The 14,738-nt window shown below is 37.3% G+C and overlaps 1 protein-coding gene across 4 annotated transcripts; it reads left to right on the top strand.

Annotated features, from left to right (window-relative positions):
* Window positions 1-8,337: 8,337 nt before the first annotated feature.
* On the top strand, window positions 8,338-14,693 carry LOC120270673 (chaperone protein ClpC1, chloroplastic). Of its 4 annotated transcripts, none has more exons than XM_039277743.1 (11): window positions 8,338-8,418; window positions 8,585-8,626; window positions 9,486-10,074; window positions 10,597-10,712; window positions 10,792-10,914; window positions 11,003-11,188; window positions 11,269-11,484; window positions 11,772-11,989; window positions 12,650-12,725; window positions 12,806-12,895; window positions 13,198-14,693. In XM_039277743.1, exons 3-11 carry the CDS (start codon window positions 9,519-9,521, stop codon window positions 14,377-14,379), a joined length of 2,763 nt encoding a protein of 920 aa, XP_039133677.1. In that variant the 5' UTR covers window positions 8,338-8,418; window positions 8,585-8,626; window positions 9,486-9,518; the 3' UTR covers window positions 14,380-14,693. The 4 variants fall into 4 exon arrangements, with proteins under 4 accessions (XP_039133677.1, XP_039133676.1, XP_039133675.1 ...); XM_039277742.1 differs by having other exon boundaries at window positions 8,585-8,734; XM_039277741.1 differs by lacking the exon at window positions 8,585-8,626.
* The last annotated feature ends 45 nt before the right edge of the window (window positions 14,694-14,738 follow it).

Below are 14,738 nucleotides of genomic sequence, written 5' to 3'. Positions count from 1 at the left end.
TTATTGCCCTTGTCAAAGATTTTTGCTTGGTGCCATTTATGGATTGTTGCATTATGTAAAGAGTGAAGCTCAATATTTGGCTAACCCTTTTTTGGTTCATGGTAGAACCTTATTTCATTTTCTTGTAGAAAGCTTGCCTATATGTTTAAGTGCATATTAAGAAAGGATATATGCTTCTAACTTGTTCTGAGGCAGTTCCGAATCAATTATCAAATCTAGAGTTGAAAGTTATAAGAAGCTAAGAAGAACAGTGAGTGGGCTTGTTTTGATTTTCTTCTGAAAGAGATCGAGTGCCTAACTTATTATTTTTGGAAGCTTTTTTTTTTAAAATATATATATATATATATATATTTAAGAAGTGCTTATACAGAAGTTATACATATTTGGATGCCTAATTTAAAGTGTTTTGTGAGTAAGTTTAGCCTTTGTAGTCTTTTTATTAATTGAAGTGGCTCTAAACTATGAAATTACCATTAATTAATTCCATATAATATGACAAATTTCCGATTTGATTTGGGTTAACTTCACCATTATGTATTTTTGCAATGCACCATAAGCATAAGCTGACAGGCTGAGCCCCTTCTTTCAACAAAATTTTATGATCAAATATATATATCTGCAAACTAGTTAAGAACTGCAGCAATTTTTGAAGGCAAGGTGGCAACACCGCAGCTAATTCTTCACCAACAGACTTTACTTTTGTTTCAGCAATTTTGGGTTGCAAAGTCAGTGCGTAGTAGCACTATGTCAAGTGTCAACTGACTATATATATTTACCAAATAGCTTCTGCATGTTCTCTTTGTTAACCATCTTCATACTCTAATTACCTTCTCCTTGTAACAGTCAGGAACTCTTGCTGACCAACATGGAACTTCATTTGCAAAGGTGCACTGCACTTATGGCCATGTGAGAAATCTCAGGCTGTGTGTTTTGTCCCTGTGGCTCCCACAAAACCTCCATGCTCCAGCTCCACCACTATGTTTTGTTTCCTCTTACTTCCAATGCCTTTCTCATGCATGCTACATGAGGAAAAACATATATGCTCAATCCGTATAAAATAACAACAAAATATATATATATATATATATATATATATATATATATATATATACACAAACACTCATCTCCTAGCTTTGGCAGTCACGTTGCCAAAGAAATACGCCAAGGGGTCTGAGTTGGAGGACAAGTGAAGCTTTCCAATATCTGAGGTGATCTTGGCCTTTTTCTCATCCCTTCAGGTCAGGAGGAAGTAGCTTTAATAAGTCCCTCTCGGCATTAATTAATTAGGTGATGTTATGTCTACTCTTGCATCAAGGAATCCGCACATACCATGATACAGGTATTTTGATTCCATCTATTTACATAACACATTCATAAAATTAATGATCAGCAATTGTGTTTTTGTCTCTCTAACTATAACTTGTTTATCATGCTTTGATTCTCAGGAATTCAAAACTTACTCATTTACTTCAGAGCTCTCCAAACGACCTCTTAGGGAGTGTTTAGTTGTCAGGAGTGGATTGGGGGAGGAGTGGAATAGGAGTGAGATGAGGGGGAGTGGAGGAGGAGTGAGAATGAAGAATGTGTTTGGTTGATAAGGATTGGAAAGTGTAATTTATTGGGAATGAGAAAAGTAAAGAAGGTAAATATGATAAGATGACATTTATGCCCTTTATTCAAATGAAATATTATGTAAATTGAAAAAAAATAAATTAATTGTTATAAATAAATATTTCAAATTTTTTGTTAATATCATTAGTAATTAATTAACTATAATAAATAATTATATCAAATTGATAATCAATTATATTTTTTAAAATAATTAATTAATAATTAATTAACTATAATAAATAATTAATTAATGAAGAAATATTATTAATTAATTATTATAAATAAATATTTAACTATAATTATTAGTTATTATAATTTCATTTTAATTATTAATTATTATTAAATTATCAACTTAATTATTATATTTAATTAAATTATTATTATTTATTTAATAATTATTGTTAAAATTAATTAATTAATTATTATTTAAATTAAATTATTATTTTAATTATTAAATAAAAGGGCAAATTGGTCATTTTCCCTCAAGGAGTGAGTGGGGAGTGAGCAATCCCCCCATTTTTTGGGGGGATTGGGGGGATTGCTCACTCCCCACTCACTCCTCATCCACTCCTCTCTCACTCCCACTCATGACCATCCAAACAAAGGTTTGGATTCACTCCCCTCCCACTCCCACTCCAATCTTGTGAACCAAACACTCCCTTAATTCCAATCATTATAAGCAGGTATTATTCTAATATTATTATATAAAGCAAAATTAAAAAATATATATAAAAAAAAATCCATGGTGCATCTCCTTGATGCGGAAAAGTTTCACCATAAATTCAATTGTTATTTTATTTATTTTATAATAAAATGAATAAATCAAGATTACCAAAAATTAATCATTTGATTCATGTGCACTTATCCGATTAACATAAAGATTGGATTGTAAATTTGCTTCTATAACCATGGATTATTTTTAAAATCATTACATCAACTGTATTTTAAACTTTAAATAATAAATTTTTTTTGTAAAATACATTTTACAATGGAGCTAATACCATTAGACAATGCCTTTCGCTATTATTGTTGTGTTAGTCTGTTATATGCCTATGCAAGAATTTTCTGATTAATAAAAAAAAATAACAACACTCTGCATCACATGGAGTCATTTTATCCTTTTATTATTAATTGAATTGGGTTATATATAATTAATGGTAATATAGTTTTGATTTTTAAATAGAATGATTTAAAATAATAAAAATAAGGGAAAATTATTTTTTAGTCCCTGAAAAGTTTCAATCTTCATGTTAAGTCCCTCTGACCTTTTCATTTTCACAAAAATCCCTCTTTTAATGTTTGCATTCCTCTTTAGTCCCTACTGTTAATGGCGTCAATTATGGGGCTGTGAAATGGTAACCTTGCCCTTGTCTGAAAAGCAAGCATTGGAAAACTCTTTCCCTCCATGTCAAATCACATTTTGGAGAAAAGTTATAAAGCCTTATTACACAAAAAAAACTTCAAACCTACACAAGAATAAGTAATGTTATACATCAAAGTATATATTTACACAGAAATACATAATATTACACATAACGAATGTTTAGTACACAGATAACCTAGTTTAATACATATGAGACCAATTTAATAAACATGTATGAGATAAATTACACATAACACACAAATGAAAGGTAACCGGCAATAATTATCATTGTAATTACGATGGAATCAATGAGCCTGAGTTGTCATCCGTTGACCCACTCGCGTCCTCAATGGTGATGTCGACAACAGTCTTGTTGAAAGTATGATGTATATGGCACATGCGTTGAAAGTCAACATCCGACTCAATTGGGCAAAGCGTCTCGTACGAGTCAGGTATCACGAATTTTACCCTAACCCTAGAACCGTCCAATGCCCACCGCTCACTTATGTCACCCATTACTGTTTCCCATGAACTCAATACGGTGAATTGAAGCATACGTTCTTCTCCTTTGTATCGTGCCACGGCACAAAAGGTTTCCATTGATTATGAACACCTACATAAAGTTGAAAAAGTTACAAAGGCTATCGTCTATTGCTTAGTATAAAAGATGAAAACAAGAAGAACCTCAAAAAACTTTCCCCACTGCCTCGACCTCAGACTCTACAGGATGGAGAGTAGAAAATGAGATAATGACGAAACTAACAAAGCTCTTTTCCTAGCCTTAAGAAAGTGCACAAATATAAAGAGAACAAACTAATCGAAGGAGGATAAAAAAATGAGATGCTTTAGCACTAAGATGAAGAAGAAGAAGACTTACATAAAAAAGAAATGAAAATCTCTGACATTGGTAGCCTCTTTTGGATGGTATTGATATTGTCTGTTTTATGCATTGTCACGTAAGAACACTTCTCAGCAAGTATGAATGCAGATGTCGAGAACTATCTGTTACAACATCCTCCGGGGGCGCTCAGTATTGTTCAGTCCTCACAAACAGTTGACAGGTTTACCTTCAAAGTCGGTCAACGCTTTGATAATGCAGAGCAGTTCAAAGATTGCCTACACAGCAACGCCATAAGACAAATTTTTGATTTTACGTTTATAAAAAATGATAAACTTCGTGTGACCGTCAAGTGCACTGCTCCAGATTGCCAATGGCGTGTGCATGCATCGAAAGAGGAAAATGTTGACACCTTCCGGGTGAAGACAATGCAAGTAACGCACAGTTGCGGTGGAGGCATTGATTCAACAACGCACCCGAAAGCAAGCGAAAAATGGGTCTATCAATGTGTAATATAGAAACTCCAGGAGCGGCCATTATATAGAGCTGTCGACATTCAGAAAGATATATTACAGGACCATGGAGTTTGATTACCATATAAGCGTGCTTGGATGGGGAAGGAGATTGCACGGGCCGCCATTCATGGTAAGGAGGTTGGTAGTTACGATTTGCTTCTCTAGTATGAGGAGAAAGTGGTTGAGACGAATCCCGGTAGTTTTGTAATCGTTGAGAATGACGGTGAGCAATTTAAACGCATTTTTTTCTCGTTTCGGGCATGTTTGTTGGGTTTCAAGTTGGGATGTAGGCCATTACTTTTTGTTGACGGAACTCACTTGCTTGGCAAGTACGGCGGGATTCTGTTAGGTGCAATTGCCAAAGATGGGAATGAGGGTATCTTCCATGTAGCATTCGCAATAGTTGACAATGAAACAGATGATAATTGGACTTGGTTTCTTGCTACTCTCGGGGAGGCATTGTATGGTGAAGATGATTACGAGAAAGTTTTTACATTTATCTCGGATCGGTCGAAAGGTCTTGTTAACGCAGTCGCGTGTGTGTTCCCGTCATCACTGCATGGTTATTGTCTGTGCCATTTGGAAGGCAACTTCATGAAGGCCAATGGCAGCCTTGGGAAATCATTGAAAGAACAATGCTGGGCAGTAATCGTGAAAATTGCGTAAGCATACACATCTAAAGAATTCGATGATGCAGTTAGTGAACTTGTAGCTATATCGACTGATGCACATGATTTGTTGTTACACAAGTCCGACATTAATCATTAGTGTAACTATTTGTTCAAGGGTATGCGGTGGTGCGAGATGTATTCCAATGTAGCGGAGTCTTTCAATACCTGGACCAAATAGGCAAGGCATCTACCGATAACAAGCATGGTCTATACTATAAGGTAAGATTAATATACAGTTCAGTGTTTAATGTGTAGTAATCAACAATACTGCGTAACAATTGCTTTTATTGTGTAAATCCCTCTTTTCCTGTGTAGTTGATAAAGGTTATGTGTGTAAATAGTGGTTACTGTGTAAACTAATGGTTAACTAGGTATAAATTTAAGTAGGAGTGTAATATGTCATGTTACTGTGTAATATTTTGCTTTAGTGGTTAAAATCGTGAGCTGCTATGTGCGATTGCGATCTCATGTGTAGCAAATCATGTTTATGTTCATTAGTAACTCTTACCTGGCTTCGAGCATGTTAATACGCCGGTTTAAACTTATGAACATGCTTACTGAGCGGTGCGAAGTGTCGCCATGTGGGACACATACCTTTTCCCTGAGATACGAAAAAAGGTTGAACAAATCATCGAAAGCAGTTGGTTTTCGCCGTGGGTCGATCAAGCGATGACATTTACGAAGTGGTTGACGATCACAATAGTGCTGTCAACCTACACGTACAGAAATGTTCTTGTAGGCGATGGTTAGCGGGGAACGTCGTCCGACCCTTCTCTTTCTCTCGACCACTTTAGACGACCTCTCGTAACCTTGCTTTCTGGTTTCCTGCCTTCCAACGCCAATCAATTCAATCTCCTTATTGTTGGCTGGAACAAGTTCATAGAACTGCAACATTGGTCATATATTACACAGGTAAACCTTATTATACACATGACATATGTAATTTACACATGAATACATTGTCTCACACAGGTAGTCATTATTATACATAGAAAAATATATTCCTACACATGTACAAAGTATTATACATATGACATTATGGTTATACACATTTAAACAACGTTATACACAGGTAATAACGCAAGTCGCATATTTTTGCTAAAATTTTACACAGGTGGCTCACAAACTTACTTCTCTTCCTTTAAACGACTTCAACAGAGGACCGATTGAAGTCGTCTTGATGTAATTGGTTTCCCCATAACACATTATACAGGGTGTTCTTCCCAGCCGCTGTTTTTTCACACTGCCAGTTACCTCGTAGAACCAAATGATGAGGGCGACGGTGCACCCTTTCAAGTAGCTTGCGGTGGTGTAGTTTCCTTTACACCGCATCTGTACACGTTCGGCCATTGTTGGGAGATCGGTCATCAACCACCTGTGAATGGCATGGGCCCAAGCATAACGCCTAAGTGAGGGAAGATCATTAGCGTACCTGGCCGCAAATATTGGCACATTAAAAGAAGTGCTGGGGAAGAAGATGGTAGCCATGAAAGTAGACGACCAGAAGCTTCACAAATGTCTCCTCATCACCACCTCTTCTTCGCATGAGCTTGTATAGGTTGTCTTTAATTGCGTCACGGTGACGATAATGCATTTTACTGAGGAATGTCTCCTCAAACTCACATTGGACCTTCTCGTGCTTGAACGATATGATATCCTCTTCACAACTAAGACCAAGAATGAGTGTTACATCTTCTGGCCTGAATGACAACATGCTCTCTCCTATCTCAAATCGCTGGGTGCGATCGTCATACACCTGCAGCAGCGTGTCAATCACCCCTTTCTCCTGAATGATGGGTGCGACATCCATGAAATGGGCAAAAGGAGTGCCTCGGAATATCTCCCAGTGCTGCCTGTTCATATCCTTCCTCAATACGAAGATCAGTTCTACAACAGGAGCTAGGTAACACCTTGCATTTACAAATGTTGTCGTCATCATTTGTTGTGGAAATAAAACAAGAAAAAAAAATATCAATATCTTTCATAACGAGCGTACTTATTTTACACACGAAGAAGGTATTGTACACAGGAACACCTTATGTTACACAGAAACTCAAATATTACACAATAAGATGCACAAACTAAATGACAAGCTAGAGTATATACGCATCATCATGATAATGTCTTATTTCACACACAAACGAAGCAATGTTACAACGTCTGAACACTATGTATAGCACTATCATCCACCTACTTGAAGGCCCGTTTTCTCACCTTTCGGTTGCAATTTACTTTGAGAAACTTCTTCGGTGGCCGGCAATTGACAGGAGAACAATAGATTTAGAGAAGATGAAAGCCGACGCTCGCGAGGAAGATGATTGCAGGGAAAGGGTTCTCCACCGACTTGCGCACGATGTATAGAAGATGAACAGTCGCCAAGATTGGAGAAAAGCGGCCGTGCATCACAATGCCTCGCAAATCCAACCGTCCAACCGTGCGCGATTACCAAGATATTCAAGGGCATACTCATCATTTCGCACACCTGGGAACTTTCTCCATACGAAGGGCATTATGGTAACTTCCATGACCATTTAACACCCCAATTAACTCCGTTTGGGGATAAAGGCTGAAAAGAAAATGCCTAATAAAGGAGGGACTAAAAAGAAAGTGGAAACCATGCAGGGATTTAGAGGGAAAGTGCAAATTTGGGAGGGATGTTTCAATACTTTCTTGTAAAAATAAATTAGCCAAATACTGAAATACTTAGCTGAAATTTTGTGTAATTGCAGTTGATTAGGAGACCACTTAACATGGTCGTTACACACGTAATAATATATATATATATATATTGATTTTTTTACTAAGCAAGTGTCATGTTAGTTGAAGTGGTGTCCATACGAACTGGGAATTGATCATTCAAATCCACACCCTCACTTAATAATATAGGATATGGACTATAAGCTCAGACCTATAACTGAGAATTTTTTACTATCATTATATCCAACGAGATTTGAACTTAAGATGATTGAACATCTTATATTCATCTTTCTCAGTGAGACCAATACGGTAATTCTATGAAACTTTTACCAATAAATAAAAAATTTTAATACCTATTTATTTATAATTATACACCATACCAATAATTTAAATCATTTTAAAGTTTTACAATTATTATTTTTTACTTCGCAACTAATTAGATAAAAAATACTCAAATAAATAATTACACCGCCACCCATGCATAAATTAGTTTTCAGTATGATTACCACTAATTTTTAATTATTATATTTAAAATAAAATAAAAAATCCTTTTTTTAATTTTAGATTTAAGTAAAAAAAAATTAAGTTAATTAAAATATCAAGGGTTTAAATACAAATTGTCACGGCCTATTCCAGTCCACGTCTTCTTCCTTCTTTTCATATCCTTTCGAAGAAGCCTTCTCTTCGAGCTAGGGTTTCGATTTTCCATCCTCTGGCTCCGAGGTATTCGATTTCCTCCCCTTTTCTCCTTCTAGATTTCGTTGCATCTCTAAGCTCAGCTCCTTATTTCTATTCCTAGATCTCAAAGATCGTTTTTTTCCCCTATTTGATTGTTTGGAACGGTTGATTTTATTTTATTTTATTTATTTATTTTTTTTTTGATAAATAGGTGATCCAATGGAGCTTTTGACTCGTGGGACGCTTGATTGATGTAGAGCTTCATTTTTGTTTTACTAATTGGTTGATTTAGTGGATTTATGGACGAATTAGTTTAGGGACTTGTCGGTAATACCTTCGTTTTGGTGTGAAATCAGTAAAGGTTAGATCTTGTTGAGTTTTTATGTTTTGTGAGGTTTAATTTGCTTGCTTTTTGAACTGATTGTTTTTTTTTTCTCCGTTGTGGTTTTTTTATGTGTGGATTTGTATCTATGGGATGTGGTTCATGGATTGTCTTCTCAATATGTTAGCTTTTCTCTGCAATCATTGTTTTTTGGGTTGGTGTTTGTGAGGATGCTCAGTCTTAGTGGCCTATTGATGTACTCCATCTGCGTTCCTGATTATGGTCTTTATTTTAATCTTTTGATTGATCTTCACTGAATGCTTGTGCTATCTTTATATAACGGCCAAGAAGTGAATTTTGGCACAGTGTTGGCCTCAAAGTTCTTAATAATTGTATGAGAGATGCCCTTTGCAAGATGATCTTATATTTGGCCTGCGTCACACAAGCGGATTGTTTTTTCCCTTAGTGAGCAATATTAGTATTTACAGTCACAGGTTCTCTTTTACTTTCCTTGTTAGTGTAGGATTGTTTAGGCATACCAGCTATGTTGCTCAGTCTCATTTATCTTATATGTTTGTTTATCCATGTTTAGAATCTTCTCTTTTTTCTTTCATTTCTTCTCAAATGTCTTTTTATATACCAGTCTTTAGCTTGCTCTATGCCCATCTTTTTGAATATTTTCTAACTTGTGCAAAATGAAAATTTTTCTTCAGAAATTTTGATTGATCAAATTGATGAGTTAATATACTACAATGATCTGTAATGACTATTGTATTTCTGTCCTTTTCAGCTAACCGCTTTTGTGCTTTTGTGGTAAGAGAACATGGCTGGGACCCTTTTTCAGTCAGCTATTGTTCCTAATGCGGTAGTTCGAAGCCGCAGTCAGCTTTCTGGTTCAGGGAGAACAAGGAGGGCTGCTATGATGATGTGTACTGTGCGAAGCCATCCCCTTACTTTGCACCGTTTTAATGGCTTGCGAGTATCCACTCCTTTGGGTTCTAGATCCCAGAAGGATTTTCATTCTGTTGTGGCAGCTTCAATCCTTGCTCCACAAAGGAAGGCTAGTCGAGGAGGTGTTGTTGCTATGTTTGAACGCTTTACAGAGAAAGCTATCAAGGTTATTATGCTTGCCCAAGAGGAAGCAAGACGTCTAGGCCATAATTTTGTTGGAACAGAACAGATATTGCTTGGTCTTATTGGTGAAGGGACTGGGATAGCAGCCAAAGTTTTGAAATCAATGGGGATCAACCTTAAAGATGCCCGCGTAGAGGTAGAAAAGATAATTGGAAGGGGCAGTGGGTTTGTAGCTGTGGAGATACCATTTACACCTCGTGCAAAGCGTGTTTTGGAACTCTCTCTTGAGGAAGCCCGCCAACTTGGTATAACTTAGTTTTTTGATTCATTATTTACCTGCTTAATTGTTATTCTCTTTCTTCTTTCTAAGTTAAATGATTCAGAGTGTTAATGATTACTTACTATTAGTATACATTGTTTCAGCAGTTTTCTAATGTTTTAAAGCCGTTAACCCATGATGAACTCTGTGGTACATGTTTCTATTTGATGAAGCCAAATGCACAAATAAAAGTGGTTACATTTGATTTTATGGTTGATGTTTTCCCATTTAAGTTATCTGCTTTTGTCTCAACAGTGTTGTAGGAACAATACATTAGATACTACAAGCTTGCGTGTACGTGCACACTTGACTTATTTATTTATTTATTTTTTGGTGGAACTTTTGAAATGTAAGCATAAGAAAGGAGAGCTGAGGCTAGCTTTTATAGTTTGCATAGCAGGCATACAGATTTGTCTGTCTCTGGCACTCTTATATTACAATGTTAGTTTAAAACATTATATCATAATATTTGTTTACGAATTTCTTATGGAAATTTCTTTCTATACAGGTCACAATTACATAGGATCTGAGCACTTGCTTCTTGGATTACTTCGCGAGGGTGAAGGTGTAGCTGCACGTGTACTTGAGAGCCTTGGAGCTGATCCAAGCAATATCCGTACACAGGCAAGCAACTGTTGGAGAATGGTCTTTTTTTTTTTATCTGAAAGAATATAAAGCTTATACATTTTCATTGCACAACTAGGTCATTCGGATGGTTGGTGAAAGCACAGAAGCTGTTGGTGCCGGAGTTGGAGGTGGAAACAGTGGAGCCAAGATGCCTACTCTTGAGGAATATGGAACCAATTTAACCAAATTAGCAGAAGAGGTATTTTCTCTTATTTGCTTCTAGCACAATGCAGTTGTTTCTTTTGTCGCTTGTTAAGTCCATGCTTTATCATGTTGACATCTTGCAGGGTAAACTTGATCCTGTTGTTGGAAGGCAGCAGCAAATTGAGCGTGTTACCCAGATCTTGGGTCGCCGTACAAAGAACAATCCTTGCCTGATTGGAGAGCCTGGTGTTGGGAAGACAGCTATTGCAGAAGGCCTTGCCCAGCGCATCGCAAATGGAGATGTTCCAGAAACTATTGAAGGCAAGAAGGTAATACAAATGAATTGCTTATTTGAATATTTTCCTCACTTATAGCACCTGTGTTAGTATTTATCTTTTGTATGATTTAGGTAATTACCCTAGACATGGGGCTGCTTGTTGCGGGCACAAAATACCGTGGAGAGTTTGAAGAAAGATTGAAGAAGCTGATGGAGGAAATCAAGCAAAGTGATGAGATTATACTCTTTATTGATGAGGTCCACACGCTAATTGGTGCGGGAGCAGCTGAAGGTGCTATAGATGCTGCCAATATCCTGAAACCAGCTCTTGCAAGAGGTGAATTGCAGGTATGCACATCAATACATGGATTTGGGTTAAGAAACATTATCTGCCACTATTGGTAGGTCTGTTTCTTTTTTTTTTTTTTGCTGCAATTTGAGGTCTGTACACTACACTTACCTGCAAGTATGTAGTGAATGTGATGGTGACATTTTCGCATTGAATGCAATTGTTTCTCCCCTCATTTTCTTCCTATAAACATTTTTTTCCTATATTTCCTTTTGTTACCTATTATTACTTGCTTTTGTCTTGCTTATTGAAACAATATAAAGTGTTTATTTATTTTTTTTGTCAGTGTATTGGAGCCACTACACTGGATGAATATAGGAAGCACATTGAGAAGGATCCTGCTCTGGAAAGACGTTTCCAGCCAGTAAGAGTGCCTGAACCAACTGTCGATGAAACCATACAAATCCTTAGAGGGCTTCGTGAACGATACGAAATTCATCACAAACTTCGTTATACAGATGAGGCACTGGATGCTGCTGCACGATTGTCATATCAGTATATCAGGTTAGTAAAATTCATTTGAGTTATTTGTTGTTAACATACTGCAAGTTTCCTCTGTTTATATATATATATATATATATATATCTGACAACCCATGTGTGAGTTTAAGAATTGTTTGTGTCTGCAAAAACAAATTTTCTCATTCAAAGAAGTTCCAACTAATTTCTTCATTTATTTGTCGAAGATGGTAGTAGACAGAGGAGAAAACTATGGAATCATACACTTGAGAAGTATTAGAAAGTGGGTCTTCAGTTATAAAGTAATCCTTATACCTGTTCTGTGTGTAAGCAAGCATCCTAATGACAGATGATTAATACTTGTGGAAGCAACTAAAATGCATGCCATGTATTTATGCACAGAAATAAGAGGTGCAGGGAGTACTCTGTCATATAACAAAAATGAGATTCAAAACTAAAAAAAATATGTCATGAACAATTCAGTTATGGTGTTCCTGTGAGATAATTCACAGCTATAAAAGATGTAAAAAAGTGTAATATCAGCATGGGCATAGAGACACTTTGGTCTCATACCACTCAGTGAAGAAACTGAACGACAGATAGTATTACACCATAGATATTTGAAAACTTAAATTGATATTAATGTTCAATTACTTTCTCTGATTTGTTATATGGTTCGGGAGACTCATCAATTGAGTTTTTGCAGTGATCGCTTCCTTCCGGATAAAGCTATTGACTTGATTGATGAAGCTGGTTCTCGTGTTCGGCTTCGTCATGCACAGGTATTATTCACACCAGCAATGTTTCTAACGTGTTGTTATTGCTTACCTTTTGTTAACCAAGTAGTATATGGGTTTTGTAGCTTCCTGAGGAGGCTAGAGAACTTGACAAAGAGCTCAGGCAGATCGCCAAGGAAAAAAATGAGGCAGTTCGTGGTCAGGATTTCGAGAAGGTATATTTGTTTATTGAACTTGATGGATATTGTTAAAATCTTAAAAGCAAATATCTGGATTCTGGAGGATTGATATTGACATTGGTTTTCAAAGTGGGTAGTTAATTTGGGTGAGTGATGTAAGGATACGGGAGATTAAAGGGTCTGCAGCAATTGTGGATGCAATTGTTTTATTTTTATTTTTATTTATTTATTTTTGGTGGGAACATGTAATCTACTTCCATTGAGCAATAATGATGGTCTTCTTATGTTTTACTGCATTCATATCTCTCTCTAATTGCACTTAATGTCCATTTTGACAGGCTGGAGAGCTGAGAGATCGAGAGATGGAATTGAAGGCTCAGATTACAGCATTAATTGATAAGGGTAAAGAAATGAGCAAAGCAGAGAGTGAGGCTGGTGATTCTGGCCCAGTTGTTACAGAAGTAGATATCCAACACATTGTATCCTCTTGGACTGGAATTCCAGTTGAGAAAGTCTCGACTGATGAGTCTGACCGTCTCCTGAAGATGGAAGAAACTCTTCACAAACGTGTCATTGGCCAGGATGAAGCTGTCAAGGCCATAAGCCGTGCCATCCGCCGAGCCCGGGTTGGTCTTAAGAATCCTAATCGGCCAATTGCAAGCTTTATATTCTCTGGTCCAACTGGTGTAGGGAAATCTGAATTGGCCAAGGCTTTGGCTGCCTACTATTTTGGTTCAGAGGAAGCCATGATCCGGCTTGACATGAGTGAGTTCATGGAGAGACACACTGTTTCCAAGCTCATCGGTTCACCACCTGGTTATGTTGGCTACACCGAAGGTGGCCAGCTGACTGAAGCAGTTCGCCGTCGTCCCTACACTGTTGTCCTCTTTGATGAGATTGAGAAGGCTCATCCAGATGTTTTCAATATGATGCTCCAGATATTGGAGGATGGAAGGCTGACAGACAGCAAAGGACGAACTGTGGACTTCAAGAACACACTCTTAATTATGACTTCCAATGTTGGTAGCAGCGTGATTGAGAAAGGAGGACGTAGAATTGGTTTCGATCTGGATTACGACGAGAAGGATAGCAGCTACAACCGGATTAAAAGTCTGGTGACTGAGGAGCTAAAACAATATTTCCGTCCGGAGTTCCTTAACAGGTTAGATGAAATGATTGTCTTCAGGCAGCTCACAAAACTGGAGGTGAAGGAGATTGCTGACATAATGCTGAAAGAGGTGTTTGAGAGGTTGAAAGCAAAGGACATAGATCTTCAGGTTACCGAGAGATTCAGGGATCGGGTGGTCGAAGAAGGCTACAACCCGAGCTATGGAGCGAGACCATTGAGGCGGGCTATCATGAGGCTTTTAGAGGATAGCTTGGCGGAAAGGATGCTTGCCGGGGAAATCAAAGAGGGAGATTCAGCCATTGTTGATGTTGACTCTGACGGCAATGTCACGGTGCTGAACGGAGGAAGTGGTCTCGCAGCAGAAGCATCCCCTCCTGCTGTTACTGTATGATAGCAGTTATATTGTTTCCTTAGACAGTTGTGTGAGGCAAATGACATGCTGATAGGTAGATGGTAGTCTTTTGTCGAGGCTGCTCGGTCCTTGCTGCCGAATCGCCACCTCAGTGTCTCGTATTTGATTTAAGTTATTCTGATGTTTGAGTCGAATTTTATACACCTCAGCTTCATCACCCATCCTCAGAAATCAAGAGGCATGTTCACCCCCATCTTAGTGTCTAGTGTATTGTCTTATCTCATCAGATATGAACTTCAGGATACACAAATAAGTACTGCATGGAATGATCATTATGTTTTTCAGGATATTTACTTTTAGAGACAAATTAATGGATTGCAGTGTTGTTTGCTGGGCAG

This window comes from Dioscorea cayenensis, chromosome 10 (genome assembly GCF_009730915.1).
Source record: "Dioscorea cayenensis subsp. rotundata cultivar TDr96_F1 chromosome 10, TDr96_F1_v2_PseudoChromosome.rev07_lg8_w22 25.fasta, whole genome shotgun sequence".
Classification (NCBI taxonomy): Eukaryota; Viridiplantae; Streptophyta; class Magnoliopsida; order Dioscoreales; family Dioscoreaceae; genus Dioscorea; species Dioscorea cayenensis.
The sequence above is the reverse complement of the archived record's forward strand: the minus strand, read 5'-3'. Positions and strand labels throughout refer to the sequence as shown.